The 20,683-nt window shown below is 51.4% G+C and overlaps 6 protein-coding genes across 6 annotated transcripts; 3 read left to right on the forward strand and 3 right to left on the reverse strand.

Moving 5' to 3' along the window:
* Positions 1-635: 635 nt before the first annotated feature.
* PSV08DRAFT_391239 (uncharacterized protein) lies at positions 636-1,369 on the forward strand (the record flags this gene model as incomplete). Its single annotated transcript, XM_014218736.2, has 2 exons — positions 636-783; positions 840-1,369. 2 exons carry the CDS (start codon positions 636-638, stop codon positions 1,367-1,369), a joined length of 678 nt encoding a protein of 225 aa, XP_014074211.2.
* A 221-nt stretch (positions 1,370-1,590) lies between these two features.
* PSV08DRAFT_410068 (uncharacterized protein) lies at positions 1,591-8,944 on the reverse strand (the record flags this gene model as incomplete). The annotated part of the gene is made up of 5 exons (XM_066093845.1): positions 1,591-2,460; positions 2,550-3,556; positions 3,608-6,658; positions 7,137-8,691; positions 8,740-8,944. 5 exons carry the CDS (start codon positions 8,942-8,944, stop codon positions 1,772-1,774), a joined length of 6,507 nt encoding a protein of 2,168 aa, XP_065948979.1. The 3' UTR covers positions 1,591-1,771.
* A 492-nt stretch (positions 8,945-9,436) lies between these two features.
* PSV08DRAFT_224194 (SGNH hydrolase-type esterase domain-containing protein) lies at positions 9,437-10,964 on the reverse strand. Its single transcript, XM_066092187.1, has 6 exons — positions 10,909-10,964; positions 10,754-10,853; positions 10,541-10,580; positions 10,408-10,486; positions 9,945-10,356; positions 9,437-9,888 (listed from the first exon to the last, which is right to left on the reverse strand). Exons 1-6 carry the CDS (start codon positions 10,909-10,911, stop codon positions 9,722-9,724), a joined length of 801 nt encoding a protein of 266 aa, XP_065948980.1. The 5' UTR covers positions 10,912-10,964; the 3' UTR covers positions 9,437-9,721.
* Positions 10,965-11,720: 756 nt separating this feature from the next.
* Positions 11,721-14,849, forward strand: PSV08DRAFT_410069 (chloride channel; the record flags this gene model as incomplete). The annotated part of the gene is made up of 2 exons (XM_014218739.1): positions 11,721-14,420; positions 14,476-14,849. 2 exons carry the CDS (start codon positions 11,721-11,723, stop codon positions 14,545-14,547), a joined length of 2,772 nt encoding a protein of 923 aa, XP_014074214.1. The 3' UTR covers positions 14,548-14,849.
* Positions 14,850-16,285: 1,436 nt separating this feature from the next.
* Positions 16,286-16,675, forward strand: PSV08DRAFT_352007 (uncharacterized protein; the record flags this gene model as incomplete). Its single annotated transcript, XM_014218740.1, has 3 exons — positions 16,286-16,357; positions 16,432-16,533; positions 16,592-16,675. The coding sequence occupies 3 exons, from the start codon at positions 16,286-16,288 to the stop codon at positions 16,673-16,675; spliced, it is 258 nt and encodes an 85-aa protein (XP_014074215.1).
* Positions 16,676-18,271: 1,596 nt separating this feature from the next.
* PSV08DRAFT_224198 (uncharacterized protein) lies at positions 18,272-20,468 on the reverse strand (the record flags this gene model as incomplete). The annotated part of the gene is made up of 7 exons (XM_014218742.2): positions 20,400-20,468; positions 20,191-20,345; positions 20,121-20,135; positions 19,749-20,056; positions 19,337-19,694; positions 19,097-19,287; positions 18,272-19,006 (listed from the first exon to the last, which is right to left on the reverse strand). Exons 1-7 carry the CDS (start codon positions 20,405-20,407, stop codon positions 18,272-18,274), a joined length of 1,770 nt encoding a protein of 589 aa, XP_014074217.1. The 5' UTR covers positions 20,408-20,468.
* Between the last annotated feature and the right edge of the window lie 215 nt (positions 20,469-20,683).

Here is a 20,683-nt window from a genome sequence, read left to right on the forward strand (position 1 = left end):
CGAGTGTATACGGGTGCTAGGTAGATGCGGTAAAAGCATGACGGATAGCGGGTTGCGGGACACGGGAAACCGGTCGCAAGCTTGCCGAATACGTCATGCATGTACGCGTGGCCTTTTTGAGTATTTCTTATCCATGTCGTTCTAGAAATTGATGCAAAGAGCGGTGACCGGAAGGCGGGTATGTTTGGTGTTTTTTTCTGTTTTGAACGGGTCTAGGCAAAGGGATGTTTGCACATGGTGTTTCTTCGTCCACGGAGCATCCACCTGGTGATAATATAGCAAGGGGTCTATGCTATCAATACTTTGTGGTTTTCTCGCCAGACACGGCTCGGTTAACAAGTGCATTGAGTGGAAAACGGGAATCACGGCTCTACGCAAATCAGGCTCTAGGTCGAAAGAAAGGAAGGATGACGAGTATGCTGTCATGCCATGGGAGGACAAGAGCCGCGGCTTGATGTTTAGAAACAAAGAACCTGATTTTCAACTGGTAGTAAAAGCGCACTCTATACAAGACTTGATGGTTATTTAGCACAATCAACACTCACTATCAACTTCTTGTTCCCATACATCCATCCGAATAGAATCAACCAACTCCATCTCCTTCCAGCCAACAACTTACCAAACCATCTCCCAAAATGCGCCTCTCAAACCTCACCTTCTTCACCCTCACTACCCTCTCCTTCGCATCCCCCCTCCTCTCCCCCCGCCAAGCCCCAGAATCATCCATCGAATCCCTCCTAACCACTCTCTTCGCAACCGTCCAAACCTACACCGGCGCAATAAGTAACTTTCTCAGCCCCCTCCCACACCCCCCAAAGATACTTACCAAACCTTCCCAGATGCCACCCTAGCCCCACTCACCCCTTCCTCCCCGTTGCTAGAAAAAGCAGCAGCAATCCCGCAGATCGCGTCTCAAATCACAAAAATCACGCTAGCTATCCAGTCCACTGCCGCTGAAATACGTAGTACTAGCAGCCTCGCTCCGGAAAATGCTACTCAACCGACTACGAATACTACTACCGCCACCGACGACGACGACGACGACGACAACAACAACAACAACACGAGTATCGCACCTCGCCATGATGCCAGTACACAGCAGGACAGCGGAGTGGCAGTGCTAAAACGTCAAGCTATAGCTATAGCCGCACTACTATCCCTTATCATCATTGAAATCTTTGCTACGGTTACGGCCGCGGTTGCGATTCTGGGGCTTGCGGGGCTGCTGGTTTATCTGAATCCGTTGACGGGCGCGCTCAGTGCACTGATTCTGGCGGTGCAGTTGGTGCTGAATGTTGTCCTTGTTGGGGTTATTGCTTTGTTGAATGGGCTGTTGACGTCGCTGGCGTTGGGGTTGAGTGGCTTGTAAAATACATGTGTGTATTCTGTTTAGTTATATGGGCCGGGGAAGCTTGCGTGATGTTGGATACTCGATATCCAAAGTCACACCTTATTCATATCGTGATTTCAGTGCTGGGAGAAACTGAAAGTAAGTGATGCCAGGGACCTGAACTCCCTTCGTAACATGAGTACTGTGGCAACAATACTTGTCTACTTTGCCACATTTTTGAGATACGATGACAACAAGTGTTGGGGAACAATGCATGCTCGATTGATACGCCTAACCTGCGCCTACAGATGCTATGCAACAATACGCCACTTTGCGTCAGTTCCACCATAACCCCCTAATATCACAATATCATGGTCCTCTTTGCGTCAACCATGTTTCCGTCTAGTTTCTAAAGTCCAGTGAATGCGCCCTTTTCAACAATTAATCGCCAATCAGCCGAATCTCGGCAACCTCGTCATCCTGTTGCGTGACGGGTGTGGCAACACCACCCCATCCTCCCTTGGCAGGCTCGTCGTCACCAAAATCTTCCAAAAGTCTATCACTCAATTCCATGCCGTCACCCGTTGATGCTGCGCCCGTGTCAGAAACTACACCACCGGTATCTGAGTCATTATCATTGCGAGCAGCGTTGTCGCTCAGCGCATTGAAACTCCACATTGGCTGGTCGTTGTCGGTGGCCCAAGGATTGTTGCTGTACGAATCTTCCACAAATCCTTCGTCTTCGTCAGCATATGGGGGAAGGTCATCGTCGTCACTCAGGTTCGCGGCTGCGGCTCCGCTCTTTGGACGGCTCCCGGCTGCTGAACGCTGAAAGCCATCCCCGCGCAGGGCTGCGGCTCCCGCTCCGACTGCGCCAGCGCTCGACGACCCATTGCGGGACGAATCGCCGAGGCGCAAGCCGTTTCCCGCCGGTGAGCGGGAGCGGGCCTGCTGATCGTCCGCGTCCGTATTGTTTTCATCGTCAGAGTCGGGATTGCTGACGTCGGCGGTTACCACCTTCTGAAGCTCTGGAGGGCCTAAAGGGACAGGCGAGCGACGGCGGTAAAAAAGCAAGTATGCGGCTCTCGAAACGGCCTTCTGACCAGAGTCACAGCGGGAGACAATGGAGTCTGACAAAGTTAGCTTCTGTCACGACAAGATTGGAATACCCTTCAAGTTCTGCATGACTTGGGGGGAGAGAGAAAAAAAAATCGCTCACCATTGTAGTCGTACCACTGCTTGTCGAAGAAATTCTGAGCAGTGGCTGTGTAGTGGCCCCCTCCTAGCCCACCGTAGTGATTGTCAACGGCGAAAAGGTCGTAGGTAAGATCCTTGCCTTCTGGGTAACCGACTTTGCCGGAAAGATCCAGTCCTTCAACTGGAAAGTCAACTAGATCCTCAATCTTATCTCGGAATGTTCGGTGGCCACTGAAACGCTTGAGGTGTATGATGAGGATGTCAGGAACGGTCCAGATTTCCAACGTCTTTGTTGCACGACGCAATTCTTTACACCGGCTGCAATACCATGCATTGTCCTCGGAGAGCACTTCGCTCTTTGACGATTCTGTGAAGCACTCATCCAGGTTGATTCCGTTCTTTCTACGAGCTGCACGTTTGGCCTTCTTGTCTCGAATCTCAGGATCATCAAAAACCTCAATAGACTTGATGACGTCGGCGCCTCGAGGGTCGTCATCTGAAGTACCGCCAAACAAAGCATCAATGGCCTCGGAGGTCCAGTCAAGGACAATGCCCTCGCCCATGCGGATCAAACGGTCATCAGCCTCATCATCCGGGTCGTCCGGATAGTTGGGCTGTTCGGGCACCCTACCACCTTTGCGGTTCTTGAAGTTCTTATTATTCTTATTTTTCCGCTCGATTTTCCGCTCATGCTTCCGTGCCTTCTTGCTCTTCTTCTTATTTTGGCGACCGGATCGTGCAAACTCTGTCGTTTCTGGCTCTACCGATTGCATTTCCTCGTCGCTGCTGTGGTTTGTCGTGTCTACTGCGGGATCGGCATCGACAATTGTCGACTGCGAGGCGTCTTCATCTTCATCACTTGAGGTAGGCTCGCTTCCACCGACAGAAGACTGGACGGACTCTTCTCGTGATGGCGGTACCCGGATGCGTTTCGAAATGGGCTCACATGCGCGATTGTGATCCAATGTACTCCATCCGGTAGTTACAATCTCATTACTCTTCCTCGTGTGCTTCATTTCAAACAGTTGCCTATCGTGTGTTAGCCACTAAATACTTGGTCTCTTGAATAGCTCGACGTACCTGAATTCGGGATGGATAAAACTACCCGGACGTAGCACTTCTGGGATCTGATTGGCATCGTCTCCCTGAGCGGGAGGAGTTTCTTTGGCGTCTGTCATTGTCACCTCGACCATGTCTTCACCTTCCACAGAGCCATCCTTGACTTGAGGGTCGTTCGGCGAAGCATCTTCTTCTGTTGTTAGCACAACATCAGAACCAGATTGCGACTGATCTGATCCACTGAGCTCACTGAGTATCTTCCGCGTGGTCATTTGCGCAACCCTTGCCAGCACCTTTCTGAAAATAGCGTCATAATCCCTTGCTTCGTCTCTTGTCAGAACGATGAAACTTGGCCAAAGCGCCATGCCGGTGCTCGTGGATCTATAAGCAGATACACTGGGGCTCCGATGGAAAAGAGGGACTACGATTCGGTCATGCAGCGGCGAAGCGGTGTCTGGAATATCTTCGTCGGAAGATTGGGAAAGCATCGTCTTGTACTTTGACCCCTTCTTTTTGGGAGCAGGCCAATTACTTGGTGCCATGTCGAGTTCGTAAAAATAAATGTCATCCCTAGCTCCAATGTTCGACTCGGACACAGTGAGGGAATCCTCCAGGTGACGGTAGAACTTGTGGCTGTAAAGCTCAGACGCCATTATGCGGTTAGCTGGGACGCCGCCGCCACGCTTGCCGACGAACTCTTTAAGCGTTTTGATGGTCGCGTTCTTGTCAATATCAACCTCAAGTTGATAGGGTTTTCCGTAAAGCGGCACGTATGTGATAGTGTGAGTCCAAGTCTGCTCTATGGGCAATTGTAGGGTAAGTTGGCTGTAGGGGTCAAATGTTATGCTGACTTTCTCACAGTCTGGACAGACCATGGTATTCTTGTAAAATCCGCTAAACAGATCCATCGCTACCGAGTTGTTTCGAGCGCGATGATTATCTCGATAGATTTCGCCGAGCTTCTTGACAGCCTCTGGGTCACGATAAGTGTCATCTTCTGAATCTGGGTTTTCCCGGTATGGTTTTTTGTGTATCCTGTTGAGATCCTCGTGCAGTGCATCCACCAACCAGCTGACGAACTCTTGGGAATCTTGCTGACCGTAACCGGAAAATAGGCTGTTGGCTCTTCCTAGCTTCTGCTTAAAGTCCTTTGGTGAGATGGATGAGTTGTTGTCGAGACTATAGATGGCACTCAGCAGTGAAGCGTACGACTTTGCGATGACGCCCTTGTGGCCAATGGGATTGTCGGCGTTGACCTCTTCTTTCCATTTGTTACTCAGAAAGTACATGCTCAGCTCCTCGACACTCCGGAGACACTGAAGGGCTGAGTTCATGTAACAAGTGTTGCCCAGATTTGTCAAGCCAACATGGCCACGCACTTTACCATTCTGCTTCCTTCCGCGTGTTAGGGGGCCACCCGTGGGTGTGTTCCTCCCGCTGGTGGTGGTACTCTGGAGACCTTTTCCTGCTGCAGCGCCAGCCTTGTTCTTGGACGCCTCTTTGATGGTGTCTGAAATGTACTCTCCCTTCTCGTCGTGCTCCTCGAGAACGATTGTTTGATCTTGTGTGAGACCGGCATCGGCCAGAGTGAGAGACTCGTTGTAAATCTCGTTAGCCTTCTCATCCTTGCCCGTGACTAGCTCACGCTCCGACCCATACGCAAGCATGTTAAAACTTGCGACATCCATGACAAGAGAAGGCCGTTGAACGCCCGTGGGAGCGACAGGCGAACCATTGCGGGGTGATGCGTCTGGAGTGAGTATGGCGGATGGTTGGGACGGCTGAGGTTTGTCTGTAGGTGCAGTAGAGAGAATCCTCCATATACGAACCTTGTTGTTCAAGTCGATACCCACAGCCTTTTTGGCGGCTTCGAGAAAGGTGACGAAGCTCTCGTAGCGGCTGGCGACGATTTTCTCCGCCAATTTGGAGTTATCGGCAGGATTGGCTGACTTTCGCACTTTGCGGATAGTAATAACGGGAGGGTGGAGCTCGTATGAAATGTCTTCGCTCGCTTGGCCAGGAACGGTATTGTGGGCGTAACGCCGTATGACCGGACTGCCCTTGTTGAGTCCGTACCAGCTGAGAACCAGCTCCCACGCCTTGCGCGGGAGAACCTCAAAGTCCTGGCCGAGTGTCGCAGCTTTACTCAGCGGAATGAAGTCTTCGCCGCGCTGGTCGGCCAGGTCCTCTTGCAGTAGTTCCGTGTCGACCAGGTGCGAGTTGTCGACGGGACCCACGGGGCCCTGGGTCGCTTCCTTGCTAAAGTCCTGCGGCCTGCTCACGTTCTCCGACGTTCTTGCCCAGACACGCTCTAGCCACCGCTCTGAAATGATGTAGCCCTCCTGGCGGTCGACCAGAGGCTCACTGTTCATCATGCCCATGACGCGAGTCACCTGCTCGTCTATGCTGGGCAGCTGGGCCTGGGGCGAGGCGTCGGCGGCGGCGGCGACGGTGGACGACGAGACCGGGGCCTGGTCATGGGCATCAAAGGTGCCGCTGTTGGGGGTGTCGGCCATGTCTACCGATGTGGCACGCGCACTGCGTTGTGCCTGTGCCTGTGGCTGTGATGGGCCTGTGGACAGCGACTTGGTGTTGCGGGGAGCAGAGCCGGGGTCGGGCTTGTCATCCATGTCTGAGTGAGAGCGCTTAGCGGGCGAGGAGGCGCGGGGCGGGGGCCGCGAGGCGGAGGGCAGTTGTTCGGCAGCGCGGGTGCGGTCGAGGTCGGTGATGGAGGCCTCGCGGCTGTCGAGGGTCAGGTTGGCGTAGGCTTCGCTGGGCGAGCTGGCGCCGTTGCTGTGGTCTCGTGCAAAGGCAGAGGCCGAGTCGGAAGCGTCGACCAGGACCTCGTCGTGCAGGTGCGGTGGCAGGTAGCGTGGCGGTGATGCTGAAGGCTGCGGGGAGGAGCGAGGGGAGCCTACTACTACTACGCCAGCGCTGCCCACATTCGGCGGCGAGTGCCCGTCGTCCCTGGTGGTTGGCGAGTCTCTGGCGGGGACCACGATCTTCCGCTTCTTGTTATTAGTGGAGGCCGTCTTGAAGTCGCTGGCCTGCCGCGAAGCCCGTGACGAGCTCCTGGACAGACTATTAATATACGGTGAAGGGACAGCCGAGACGGCGGACAAGCAATGTGTAGGCAGTACTATGCAACGCGTCGCCTGGGCTGGGGTGCCTGGCGGGTTGGTCCTCTGGACTTTACGAGCGAGAAAGAGAGAGAGAGAAAGAGAGAGCTTCGCAGCGGTGAAGGACGTGGGCTACCGTGCAATGCGCCGCGAAAAATGAGAGTCCTTCAACTCCCATGGCCCGTCGTCACTCTAGTACACTCCCACTACAAACTCAGCCTTGCCAATAAGCGAGCTTGGCGACTCGAGTGAAGCAACCACCCCTGTCTCGCTTGCATTCCCATCTCATGTTTCACGCTTCACTATCTACCGGACCACACCACACCACACCACACCACACAACATGGACGCTTGCTGGTATTTACTTTTTTTGATTTCGCTCCAGCCGACGGGGAACTATGCCACCACGCCATTGCCTACACTCCTTTTACTTTGACCCGCCACTGTTCAGCCATGCAAAAGCAGACGCCCCTCCCACCGGATTGGCTGCCCGTGGTTTCGTCGCTGTCCCATGACTCTCCTTTGCCTTGTCTGCAGACACCGTCCTCTTCGCCTGTGGCGGTGCCTGACTACTGCTCGTCTCACTCTCTGTCTCGCCCCTTCGCTTCCCATCATCGAAGAAGCGTGACTGTCCCGTAGTAGGCAGTGAGTTTGACCCCGACATGGTCCTCGCCGACTTGGACGGCTTCAGCACCTTGATGCCCGTATCGCGTCGTTGGTAGCTGGGGTTTGAGCTCGTGCTTGTACCCACGCTCGCCCAGTCCAACGGCCCAGCAGCAGCCGTAGCCTTCTCGGCTTGGTCCCGCCGCCAGTTGCTCCAGATGGCCGATGGTGCTGTAGAGCGCGGCGCCCCACTGGCAGCCCCAGATTCCCCTGCGCTTGCATCTTCCAGACGACTTGATAGTGACAGACCGAGACGCGGACGCTGCTCAAGACTCATGCGGCCACTCGAGCTCCCGTTCTCCGAGTTTGTCGCCGTGCCTGTGTCAGTAGACTTATCAGTAGACAGAAAAGTATCGTGGGCAGCAGATGTAGCAGAGCCGTCACTTGTCGAACGATGTTGTGTCGAGGCAGCCATCACATCTCTCTTACTCTGGTCGGCTGACGGGACACAGGTTCGACTGGAAACATGTAGCGACTTGAAGGCACGTTCATCTTCCGGACGAACCAAAGGTATCTGAAGTTTGCTGTGGTCGTCGTCATAGAGGGTTAGCTGGCTAGACGAAAACAATAGGTCGGCATTGTGGGCGCGGAGCATGTCGCTGCCGAGAAAGATCTGAAGGGCTTTTGGATTGGCTTCGGAATCATGTTCTTGAACAACAGTGAAGTTAACACCAATTGAGGGAAGTTGTGGCGCCGAGCTAGTGGACCGGGAAGAAGCTGACACCGGCACGGCTTCGGGGAGGTAGACGGACAATTTGATCTTGCGAAGACCGTCATCGTCGAGCACGACCTGGTCTTGGAAGCCAAGGTGTTTGATAAGGTGCAGGTCCAGATAGGATGTGTATGAGCCCGAGCACACGGCTGCGTACAACAAAGTATCGTGCTTGAAGTTAGTGTTGAGCCAGCAACGTATAATGGCGGGCACAGAGCCCAGAATGAACAAGCCAGGAGCCAGTCCTGGGGCGTCTTGAGGCGTCGTCGGCCCAAAGCTCGTCAGGCTGTTTGCCCGACCAGAGGCCATCGAGTGCACCGAGTGGCCGGTTGAGCTTTGCCTTCCGTCCGACTTGTGCGAGTAGCTGCGTTCGCTCATGGCATGCCCACCCAGACCGCTGCCTGTGCGGGGTATCAGGTCGAGCGAAGAGCGTGACGCGTGAGCCCAGTGGCCGTGGTTTGCCGTCTCATCAAAACGGACACTGTTGGCGCGCGATGTGACGCCTACGCGGCGGGGCACTTCGTCTTCATCGAGCTGGAGGTTGCCGATGAGGTTGGTGGAATGGCCGTCAAAGTTGGAAAAGTGTTCGGCAGTAGGCTGCTGCAAGGGCACTGTCATGTGTTAGGCCTGTAGTAACAGCAACGTGTTTGATTCGGTACCTTGCTGTGGGGTTCCGCCCAGGACTGAAGGGAAAGGCGACGATGTTCCCCAAACGTTCTTTAGGCGTGAGTCGTCGTCGTGCTTACGCTCCAAACGGGCGACACGGTCAGCAAGTTCGGCCTGGCTCTCTTGTACTCGAAGCATCTCGCTCTGGAAGCGCCAGAGATCGTCGCGCGGCTGGAAAGCTACGCTCTGGGGATCCATGCCCCCGGCCGTCTGATGCCCTAGCAGCGTGCACAGTAAAGAGAGCCCGACCTTCCCGTAGGCGCTGGCCTACCGACGAGCGCCAAGCGACTGATTCTCCTCAGCCCGTGTGTGTCTGGCTTGTGTGCGTGTGTATTTGTATGTGCATGTGTGATGATGCGCGTGTGCTTGTCCTATGTCTGGTGTAGGCTCGAGGCTCGATCGGGCAGCGGTGACGCAGCAGCGGCGAAGATGCAGTAAGAATGAAGTTGTGGGACTACGTGGGCGTAAGAAATCACGACGATGTACAAACTGGCCCGGGGCGAAGTCGGTGAATGTAAAGAGCAAGCGGCGACGGTTGGCCAAAGGGGACTAGTCAAGAGGTGTTTGGAGCGGAATATTCTCAGCACCCAACCTACATATGCCAGCAAGCAGCAGGATGCGAACAAGATGACGAGAAGAAAAAGGCGAAGCAATCTACCGTGTTTGCAAGCGCAAGTTGAGTGTCAAGCTCGAGTGTTTGCGATGGTTTGTATTTGCGTACGTTCAGCACGATGCTAGTAGGATGAGGTTCAATCGAGGCTACGCCGCTAAGCACCTGCCTCCCGGAGTTACGGCCCAGGTCCGATTGGTCCAGACGTGCATCCCGTATTCCCCAGAGCACCCCCGCCTATTGCCCACTGTGGGCGGCTGCATACTTACATGGGCATGGGCACTGTTTTGCATCATGTACTACTTACTTACATGTATGTATATAGTAACAAGGTGGTGGATGTCTCCAAGGTGTCTATTCTTTTTTTATGCGGCTACATGATCATTCTTCCATGCTTTCCAAGCAGCTTCATCGTTCCATGGCGGCAGAACCATGGGAAGTTTGTCTGGCAATTGATCGGGCCAATTGTGTGAAATGACGTTGATCAACTCATCGTAGAGGATGCGGTAGCCTGCCGGGTTCATATGTAGGCCTGAGGATGCTATCAGTACCCTTGCGATATGTGCAAAATGCGCCGAGTAGACGTACCATCGTACATGAGGTCGGCCAATGCGTTGCTTGAGGGCAGCGCCAAGGAACCAGGGACATGGTCTCCGGGCTTCCAGGCATCGACATTGAATTCAGTGCGTGACATGAAAGCTTTCCACAAATTGAGTACTGGGAGGTGCAGCTCAGCGGCTAGTTGGACGACTGCATCGGCATACATCTTGGTCGTCTCGGCCAGTCGCGAGACTCTGCCATATCCGCTGGACTGGTCTCTGGCCCACCACAAGTGCTCGTTCATCGGGGGAGGGGCGACGAGGATGATGCGAGGCGCGTGGGCGAGTATGCAAGGGTGGGAGACTATGGCGCGCAGGTTGGCCTTGAACTCATCGAGCGGAATGTGCTGCTTGTTGGGGGCATCTGGCAGCGAGGCATCGTTTGCGCCAAAGAAGACGGTCTGCGCTGTCAACAATGATATCACACGATGTGGACATTGTGGAAATAATACCATGAAGCGAATCTTGGCGTGACTCGGGGGTGGCACGATAGCCGGTAAGACCTGGAGAGCTTGACGAGAGTTGTACCCGCTCTATGACATCAGCGCCCGTCGCAGTCGCAACAGCTGGCAGTGAGCACGCTACCTGAAGCCTCGGTTGACCACGTCGAGTCGCCTTATGTATGCTGAGCGAGGGGGGGTTGGTCAGCATGCACGCGCACCACATCCACACACTCGCTTTTCTGTGGTCACCGAGCATTGCATTGCATGCCCGTCCCGCAAGGCAATCAAAGGTTGTTGGCTGGAGGGCGGGGGACAAAGTCAAAGGAAAAGTAGCAATCGAGCCATGTGGACTGACCGGCTTGGAGAGCTGCAGCAAATGCAAACCCCCGCTCCTGGGAAAACGAGTCCTGGGTGATGCTGTCACCGAGCAAAAAGAATTGTTCATAGAGGGCAGACTGTGTGTGTCAATCCACAGCCGAGACGACAAGGCAGACGGGAGGGGGCACCCACCATGATGAGCACCGAAAGGCAGAAAAGGAAGTATGTGTGTATGTGTGTATGTGTGTGTGTGTGTGTGTGTGTGTGTGTGTGTGTATGTGTGCACGTGTGCATGTACGCAGATGTTTGGCCGTATCAGCAGCAGCTGTTCCTGCGTTGCACAGATGCAGACGCGATGGTGCGAGGCCACCAGTGGAAGAGGCGCTTGGCTGGGCGTAAACAATGGCGTGCCATCAACTAACTCAGACGTAGACGGGCAAAAAGCAATGCTCGCCTGGCTGGCCATGGCCTAGCGGCGCCTCCAGCTGCCTGTTCCCTGCCAGTTGCCGCCCCTCGCGCGACCCAGAGAACGACAATCACATGGCACGCGCCTACCGCCAGTTGCATGTCCTACTACATACACTCTCTCCCAAGTACACATTGGCACAGCCCCCCACCCCGTCTGCTTTTGCCTGTCCTTGCCGAGTCGCGTCGCCGCTGATACCCCCGGCATGCCGCTTGCAGTTTTGGAGACTCGTCATTATGCCGTGGCGTCAGGCAGATGCTCGACCATGAAGCCCCCCCTTGCAACCATGGTGGTGAAGATCCGCAGCCAGGTGGGGACGGGGGGCCATGCTGCCCAGCCATAGCATATCCATCGTGACACCGCCATCACTCCCCCAGATGACCATGATAGTGCGGCCGCTCGGCGACATGTCTCAAACTGACCTCACCACTAATAATACGCTGCCCTTGCCCGTCCTCTAACTTCCCCTTCTCTCTCCACCTCCCTCTCCACACCTCCTCCACCTCCACCCCCCTCCTCCTCCTGCGTCGTCGCCGCCATGCCCAAGTCGACGCACTCCTATCACAGCGTCGATGACTATGACACCGCCCACGCCCAGGGCTCTGCCGACCGCGGCGAGAGCCATGACACATACAGCAGCACCACTCCCACGTCGCCAACCCTCACCTTCAGCGCCATGAGGCATATGCGAGCTTCGGACACGGACCTCGCCAGGTCCAGAGAGAGCGTCAACGAGCGGACCTCGTTGCTGGGCCTGCCCCATCTGCGCTCGGCCAGGTCCTACAAGAGCCTCCCGGGCACCACGCCTGGCACCCCGCGTCCCGGCATGACGCGTAACAACAGCCATCTGCCCACCACCTCGCGCATACGCTCCAGCAGGCGAGGCTCCCTCACCGGCGGCCACACGTTCAGTCAGCGTCTCGTGAATGCGCTGGGCGAGCGAGGCCACGGTCTCGAGCAGAGCATGCACTCGGCAAAGGCAGCCATCTTCCAGGACGACCGCGTGTGGTATGACCAGTTCACCTCCACCGATTGGGTTCACGACAACATCGCCGACGCATACCGTGTAAAAGCACTGCGGAGCAGGAAGGACATCAGGGGCCGTCTCGCGGCTTGGTTCGACGGTGCCCAGGGCTGGATCCTGGTCGCCATCATTGGTGTCCTGACCGCCGTCTGCGCCTATTTCGTCAACACGACCGAGACAACCCTCTTCGACCTAAAGCAGGGATACTGTTCGGTTGGCTGGACAAAGAGTCACAAGAAATGCTGTGACGGCGCTTCGATATGCGACAAATGGATCCATTGGTCCGAAGCCGTGCGCACAGACAGACTGGATGTCGTGCAGACACAGTATGGCTTCTTTGTCTTTTCCGTTGTCCTGCTCTCCATGGCCTCGTGTCTGCTCACCCTCACTACAAAGACCGTTATCCCATCCGCCATTTCGCTCTCTACGCTAGACGAGAACCTTGGTGCAGAAGTTCGAAGATTTTCCGACGATGACGATGATGACAACAAGCGCAGCACCAGCCCTGAATCTAGGTTTCAGGAGGTGCAGGCCCGACCCCCTATGGTCTACTATTCTGCTGCCGGTAGTGGTGTCGCCGAAGTCAAAGTCATTCTCAGTGGCTTTGTCCTCCACGGTTACCTTGGTGTACGCACCCTCGTCATCAAGACCCTCGCCCTTATTCTCAGTGTCGCATCAGGCCTCAGTCTCGGCAAAGAAGGTCCCTATGTCCACATTGCCACATGTATTGGCAACATTGCCTGCCGTATTTTCTCCAAGTACAGTAACAATGATGGCAAGCGCAGGGAAATTCTGAGCGCAAGTGCTGCTAGTGGTGTCGCTGTTGCGTTTGGTGCTCCCATTGGTGGCGTGCTTTTCAGTCTTGAGGAGGTCAGCTATTACTTCCCATCAAAGACGCTTTTCCGCACCTTCTTTTGCTGCATTGCCGCCGCTCTATCACTCAAGTTTCTCGATCCATACGGAACCAAGAAGATTGTGCTTTTCGAGGTGCGATACCATTTGGACTGGAAGTTTTTCGAACTCGCATCATTTATATTTACCGGTGCCGTTGGTGGCGTTTTGGGTGCTCTCTTTATCAAAGCATCTCGCATCTGGGCACGCACATTCCGTCGCATACCCATCATCAAAAAACACCCTCTTCTCGAGGTCTTCCTTGTTGCGCTCGTTACGGGTCTGATTAGCTTCTGGAACCGTTACACCAAGCTTCCTGTTACTGAACTCCTGTTTGAGCTAGCCAGTCCCTGCGATACTTACACTGACACGGGCGACGGCCTGTGCCCGACTGTTGAGCATATTCCTGGGGTGCTCAAACTCTTGTTCATCGCGTTCCTTATCAAGGCCACCCTGACCGTAGTTACCTTTGGCATAAAAGTGCCAGCTGGTATCTACGTACCTTCCATGGTTGTCGGTGGTCTTGCTGGACGCTTCATTGGCCACACCGTCCAGCTTGTTGCTCTCCGGTTTAGTCATCTCGGCATTTTCAGCGAGTGCTCGCCAGACGGCCCTCCAGGTTCCTGTGTCGTTCCGGGTGTCTACGCCTTAGTAGCAGCTGGAGCAACTATGACTGGTGTCACTCGTCTCAGCATCACTTTGGCTGTCATTCTTTTTGAACTCACCGGCAGCTTGGATCATGTACTCCCCTTTTCTCTAGGCATTCTTGTTTCCAAATGGGTAGCGGATGCTATTGAGCCGCTCAGCATCTACGACCTTCTGACAGACATGAACTCATACCCATTCCTTGACAACAAAGTCCGACCAATCTTCACCTCGGAATTGGGTGACATCACTCCTGGATCGAAAAATGACCATGTAATCGACATATCAGAAGATTCTCTAATTCCTGCAGTAGAGCTTCGTGCAAAGCAGCGTGCCCTACAGATGGCTGGTGAGCTAGATGGTGGTCTGTCGGTTGTCAAAAACGGCATCCTTGTTGGCCTTATCCCTGCACCAGATCTAGAGTTCGCTCTCGACAAGCTCGAAAATGAAGAAAACACGCTCTGCCTAATGTCGCCACGTGTAGACTGGGCAGCAGGACGAGAGCCCCACGATGAGGAAGAGCAAGAGGCATACGACCCGAGTGACTTCACCCCATACATTGACCCTGCCCCAGTAGCATTGGATGTTCATTCACCCATGGATCTCGTTTACGAGTGCTTTGTCAAGCTTGGACTGCGTTATATTTGTGTTCTTAGGGACGGCAAATACGCTGGTCTGGTGAGTGATGGACTTCAACCGCTGCCTAGTAGCATGACACTAACAAAACACCTAGGTTCACAAGAAAACGTTTGTCAAATATGTCAAAGAGCTTGAGGAGCGAGAGAAGAAACAGCATCACGCTTAGGCTCTTGCCAGCAACCAAAAACTCTTCCAACGCCTTCTTTCCATGTTATTTTTATACTCTCCTCGCCCACTGGTGGGACTTCTTCCTTTCCATCTTTCGTTGCAAAAACACACGAGCGATATCCACAGGCTGTATGTTGCATTTACCCTGGCGTTGTAATTGGTAGCCACTCTCTCTCGCACCGCATAGTAGTGGAGCAAAGTATTACATGATCTCTTCGTTGAGCGGGCATCATTTGCCCTTTACTAGTATGGTTTGGTAACAGTGAATTGAATTAGAATTTTAGATGGCATCTCATCACGACAAAGGTTTCAGCTTTCTATGGTCTATATACTGTGATGTCCTCACGATCCGCCAATTGGGACTTATCTATGTTGAGTTAGGGGTTGATGCATGTAGCCCCACCTTCTAGCTCTTTTTTTTTACTCTTGGTGGTCTGCAAATCTTTCACTGCAGCGCATAACCATCGAAGGATCTTGAGAACATATTTCCGATTCGCTTCGTCCGATCATGGTTTAAATGGAAATATGGAGGTTCAATTGAAAAAATTTGTCATCAAAAGCATCCAATCATGCCTTCGTAGCTCAGTGGTAGAGCGCGTCACTAGTAATGACGAGGCCGTCAGTTCAATTCTGGCCGAAGGCATTTCCTTTTTTGTTCTCCGGACGTCAGTGGCTGTGATTTTTACATCATATTGTACCTTTGTGTACTTTTTTTTGTCTTGGTGAAAACGATGCGCTTGGCGGACTATTCACGGCGACAAATGCAATGTACGACCACCAAGCATACTTTGCATTCATGTCATGCGTGTTCATACACGTACGGTGGTAAATGGGTAGGTGTAGGGGGGTACCCATTTACCAGCGTAGTTCTAAGATTTAACTAAGATTCTATCGAGGATCTATCTAAAGGGCGGTCAGTCCGTTATAATTATCCCTCACGTTACGTAATAATAAAGTGTACTTAATATATTAGTTAGCTAAGAACTTCCTTATTACGAAAGCGTTAGATAAGATCTTTTAAGATGGCGTAGAACAGCATCCGGTCTGATTCATTCGGCCGGCAGTGCTGTAGCTAGAACAGTATAATTCCAGCTGCGATCAATGCGTTGAGGTCCTTGAATACGGGCGAGGCAAGGTTATACCAAAAAAGAGCAATGATAGTAGGCTTAGATCAGACCCAGGATCGCCGCCCGTATTCAAGGACCTCAACGCATTGATCGCAGCTGGAATTATACTGTTCTAGCTACAGCACTGCCGGCCGAATGAATCAGACCGGATGCTGTTCTCGTATCCTCCCCACACTGTGGGCCATACGAAAAGGACGTATATTAAGTTGTTAATAGGGAACAAGTCTAGTAAACTTCTATAGGTGATAGAGGCTGTATTAGTAAGGAGAATATCAGAGATAAGAGACATAGTGCTAACCTTCTACATAAATGCTTTATAGCGATTCTTTTCGTATTTCACTAATTTATTCCCGCACCTGGAAAATATAGCGCAGGAATAACGCCGAGGAGTGTTTAGGTAGTATAAGATATTGTGGGTATCTCACGTAAGAATAGATATAGCTACGCACAGGCAGTAAAGCTGCTATTAAAGAAGGGTATAAATATCTAGCCTATCGCATGATGGTTTCAATCAGTACCTCAATCTACTACTTCTTCACTATACTTATACAAATAAATACACAACTTACACTAATTGGAAACATGTTGTTCTCTAAAGTTTCTATTATTATGGGTCTTGCCCTTACCATTTACGCAAGCCCGGAGCCCGCTGTTGAGAACCTTAAGCGCCAATATGCTCGAGTAAGTTACTTTAATACTACAGCTAGTGAAGGTATTCTAAAATAATATAATGGAGATTCTAACATGGTTACTAGACAGCGTGTGTTCAAAACTATAGGAACGATGCGCCTCAAGGATACTGCCAGACGTATAATGGTGATGGCCTAGCGCTAGGTGATGGCCAGGCGTGCCGCAAGGTAGAACTCCAAAGAAATCCATAACAAGGTGTTAGCATATACTAATAAGAGGTAATAGTCCAATCCTTGCAAGGTTGAGGGTAATGGATGCATCCTGAACATTGAAAATTATGAGGGCGGTTGGTATGCCAACTGCAGCTAAGAGAACTTATGCACCTAAACTACTTATCAAACAACAAGATGTACAGTTTCGCTGTAGATAGAGTAGCAATACTAAGAGAAGGGGTTCTTTTATCCTTTTAGGTCGGCGAGTCTCTCACAAGTGCTGTCTTTACTATATAGGAGATTACCATCTTAGGATAAATGTTATAGTATAGTGTTACTAGAAGAGAATAATAGACACCTTTGCTTACATGTGCTTAGTACTACCTTGTCTCTATCTATATTTATTTCTCTATGTAACTATAGCGACGGTATTATAATCTTTAGACAGTATAAAGTTGTGTTGTAATAGTGAAGCTGAGCATCTAGTTACCACTAAGATAACAAAACTGCTATGACCCCCGAGCGTGTGTACACACGTTCCACTGCTCGCGTCCTGGATCTTGACAGTGATGTCCTAAGACGCTGACGCTACCCGAGTTGAGTCGTGCGAGAAGGCCACTGAGGTAACCTAATAGCTATGGCCCTCGAGCGTCTGCAGGCACGCACTCTAGCTGTTGCCTATAGCTAGCTTAATTACAACTTCTTTTAACACTTCGTGCTAGAATAGCCTTCTTATTATACTATCTACTAGACTAAATAGTACAGTAGATGCGTACGTCTATAATAGATAATTTTTAAATACCTCCTTATAATATATAATAAATTGCTGTACGTTATATATAATCTTATTTAATGCCCCTACGCCTCTAAGTCTCTAGTAATATTAGTAGCTATATTGTAAAGACTATATATATAGCTACGTAGGTTATACCTAAAGTAAATACTATAGCTTTGTTATTAAGACTACCTCTTTAGCTATGCTTCTATATAAGCTAAGCGCTTCTAGCTAGTATAGATATTTCTACCTAAGGAATACGTCTATAGTTCTAGTATTCTATTAGTTAGTAGTACTATACGCTAGTGTTTTTGTTCTTTAAGTTATAGAAGTAGTTAATCTAGTATATTTATATATAGATAGCGTAATATAGCTAGAATGTCTATAAGAGGGGGCTTAACGTCCTCTATATAATGGGCTGAACGCCCTTCGCCTCTTATACTCGTCTTCAACTACGTGTTCTCCTACCTAGCCTAATAGTTACTTAAGTAACTAGCTTATATATAGATAGTAGTTACGTACTTTAACTGTACAGTCAATTTTTTTAATACCCGATTCTGGCAGGTTAGAGTGTGGCCTGCCATTCTTTTCTAAGATAATTGATCTGATACGCTGTATAGCAAACAGAGGGAAAAAGGTCAAGCGATATTTTACGCTATCTTAGAAGATCTTATGTAACGCTTTTATAATAATAAATAATAAATATAGTAAGTATAGAAATATATATTTATATCTAAGAGCTTCTATAGCTTAAGTAAAGAGTACTTAGGCATTATTAATAGTTCATTATAGAGGGATATTCGACCTACAGGGATGGACGTTGGAATACTTGATTAAACATTGTCTTCATCTTCTATCCTAGGAAATGAAATCTACAATGTCGTTGCACGCCGAAATGGTGAAGATTTCCCCGAAGACTTAGGAATCATCAGCTCAAGGCCAGTCTGGACGCGGGAATTACTGATTTGGGAAGCCTCTTTACTCTGCCTTGGTGACCATAGCCTGGGTACCAATGCTCGTGTCTGGGTGCACAGAATCCCGTGGGGCAAGTGCTGGAGAGGAAATGTTATTGCCCTCTTCATTCCCCGTTATCGTGATGCCCTCTGAATTGAATGGAAGATTGGGTTCTTCTTTGTCTCTGTTCCGAAACAAGGCGTAGAATACAATTGTCGTGAGAGCCATGGCAGCGGCTAGACTGGAATAGAAAATCATCAAATATGGGTCGCGAGCCGCTTCAGCAATTGCCATGGCAAACATGGACCCAACGCCGGTAATGAGCATGTTGATAGATTGGACGAGTACTTTCATCTCCTTTGGCGAATGCGTCTCTGCGTACTCCATGGCCGTGGTCATAGCATAGACCTCGCCTGCGGCCATGAGTACAAATACAGGCGTTTGTATCCAAATGTTTGGTCGTTGCTGGGCAACCGGATGACTGCCCTCGCATAATGACGGATGATTGAAGCATGGCGGGGAAATATAGATGAAATGCTGCACCACGGCTGCATAAGCCATGGAAAGCGAAAGGAAAGTGAAGCCAATGGCGATGCGAGTAACGGGCTTCAGGTAAATGCGTCGCTTGGAAAGTGCTGGATCAAGAACGTATTCCACTAATGGACTGATGACGATGCAGGCGACCTGGTTCATACTTGGCACAACTTCGTTGGGTGTCCGCCCTTTGTTCATATCCCCTGCTTGAGATATCAGGTTGTTCTGCATTTGGTCGAAGCAAATGTAGAAAATGATGAATGCTAGGCTAAGAAAGTGTCAGCTGATCAGCACTGTAAAGATGGAGAGAGATACCAACAGAACCCTGCAAGCACCCAATGCGCGTGTGATTTCATTGGAGAATTCGCTATTCCACGACACTATTTTGCCTCGAGTCGCAAGCTGGTAAGCAGGGTCTGTACGCTTCATCTTGAACCCGTTGCGTGCAGCACAGCCAAGCACCTTCGCCGCTGGTACCATTACGTTGTCTGCAAGCGGAGGTTTCACTATCGAGTTTAGCGATAATCTTGCACCAAGGTCAGTGACGATTCATACCAAAGTATTTCTTGCCAGCAATGATGATCAAAAAGGCCATGAGGGCACAGCCGCCGCCCAATACAAAGGCGGGAAAGAAGCCATAAAATCTCTCAATGCAAACAATTGGGAACACCAAGAGTGCGCCTACGTTCCCAACCCAAAACAGCAAAGTATAGATGAATTTGAGGGTAAGTTCGGGATCCACCATGACGACTTCTTCAGTCAAAGTGGCTGGCAGCCATTTGGACAAGTTTGTGTTCTGCATCTGCTTTCGAAGGAAACCCAAGCATCGATTTCGAGACGGCGGGCATGTTCGGAGTCGTGGAGTCCTATCTTTGTACTGCGCAGCAATGAAGGACCTGACGGTAGCTTGCGCCTGGTAGGATTTAGTAAGCACCGCATACGCTTTGCAGTAACGAGAGAGACGTACACATCCGCCTCCTAAGGCGATCAAGGCCATTGACATGAGTAAACCCGGTAGGCCGGCTCCTCGGTCAAGCATGCTTGGGTAAGAACTGACGGCCAAAGCAATGCATCCTAGCACGTACACTCCTAGGCTGATGACCAATGTCTTGTACTGGCCCACGCGGCTGTCTACCAGTGATGCAAAGAGGATTGGGCAGGTGAAGTAGATCACGAAGAAGCCGCAGAAGATGCGTGTTGCTGTTGCTTGGCCAAGATTCAGGGCTCCTGGGGTGCCTTCTATGGTGTAATGTCGTGGATTCTCCATGTAGTTTTCTATGGCATGACAGTGTCAGTGGTGGTCCGGATCAACTGACAATGGGGAGACGGAGAAACGTACGCCAAGGCGCAGCGACTATCGTAGGAAAAGAGTCAGTTGTTTGTAGACCTGAGTTTGAAGCCGGACCTACTGCCCCAGAATGCTGCTCGCTCCCAGAACCCTGCTACAGCCACTATCCAGACCATGGTGGGAACTCTGTCCGGTACGCGCCTCAGCTTGCAGGTACCATCTTCGCTATCTGACAGGTCAATACTAGATGCCTGCGTGGTTGAGCTCCCCGGTTGCCTTTGTCCCGAATGTCAGAATCTAGAGCCATGCCACGCGGAGACAGCAACTCACTTGTTCATTGTCTAGTGTTGCAGTGAACCCGGGCACTCTGCTTTCCCGTGGGCGATATGGTGCAAATAAGAAGGGTTTGCTAGTCGAAAACTGCCTAGGTTTGCGCTATATGTACTAGGTGCTTCCTAGAAGTTTCCCCCGATACAGATATACGGGTACCTGCACACCACTGTCCACATCTCAGGGTTGGCTTTGATGCAGGTACTTAGGCCAATGAGCCAGATTGCATCTCCCAGCTCCGCTGTACAAAACATCTCAACAAACCCTCTGCCCAAACTTGAGCT

This window comes from Bipolaris maydis (assembly GCF_028858645.1).
Source record: "Bipolaris maydis strain C4 unplaced genomic scaffold PSV08scaffold_8, whole genome shotgun sequence".
Lineage (NCBI taxonomy): Eukaryota > Fungi > Ascomycota > Dothideomycetes > Pleosporales > Pleosporaceae > Bipolaris > Bipolaris maydis.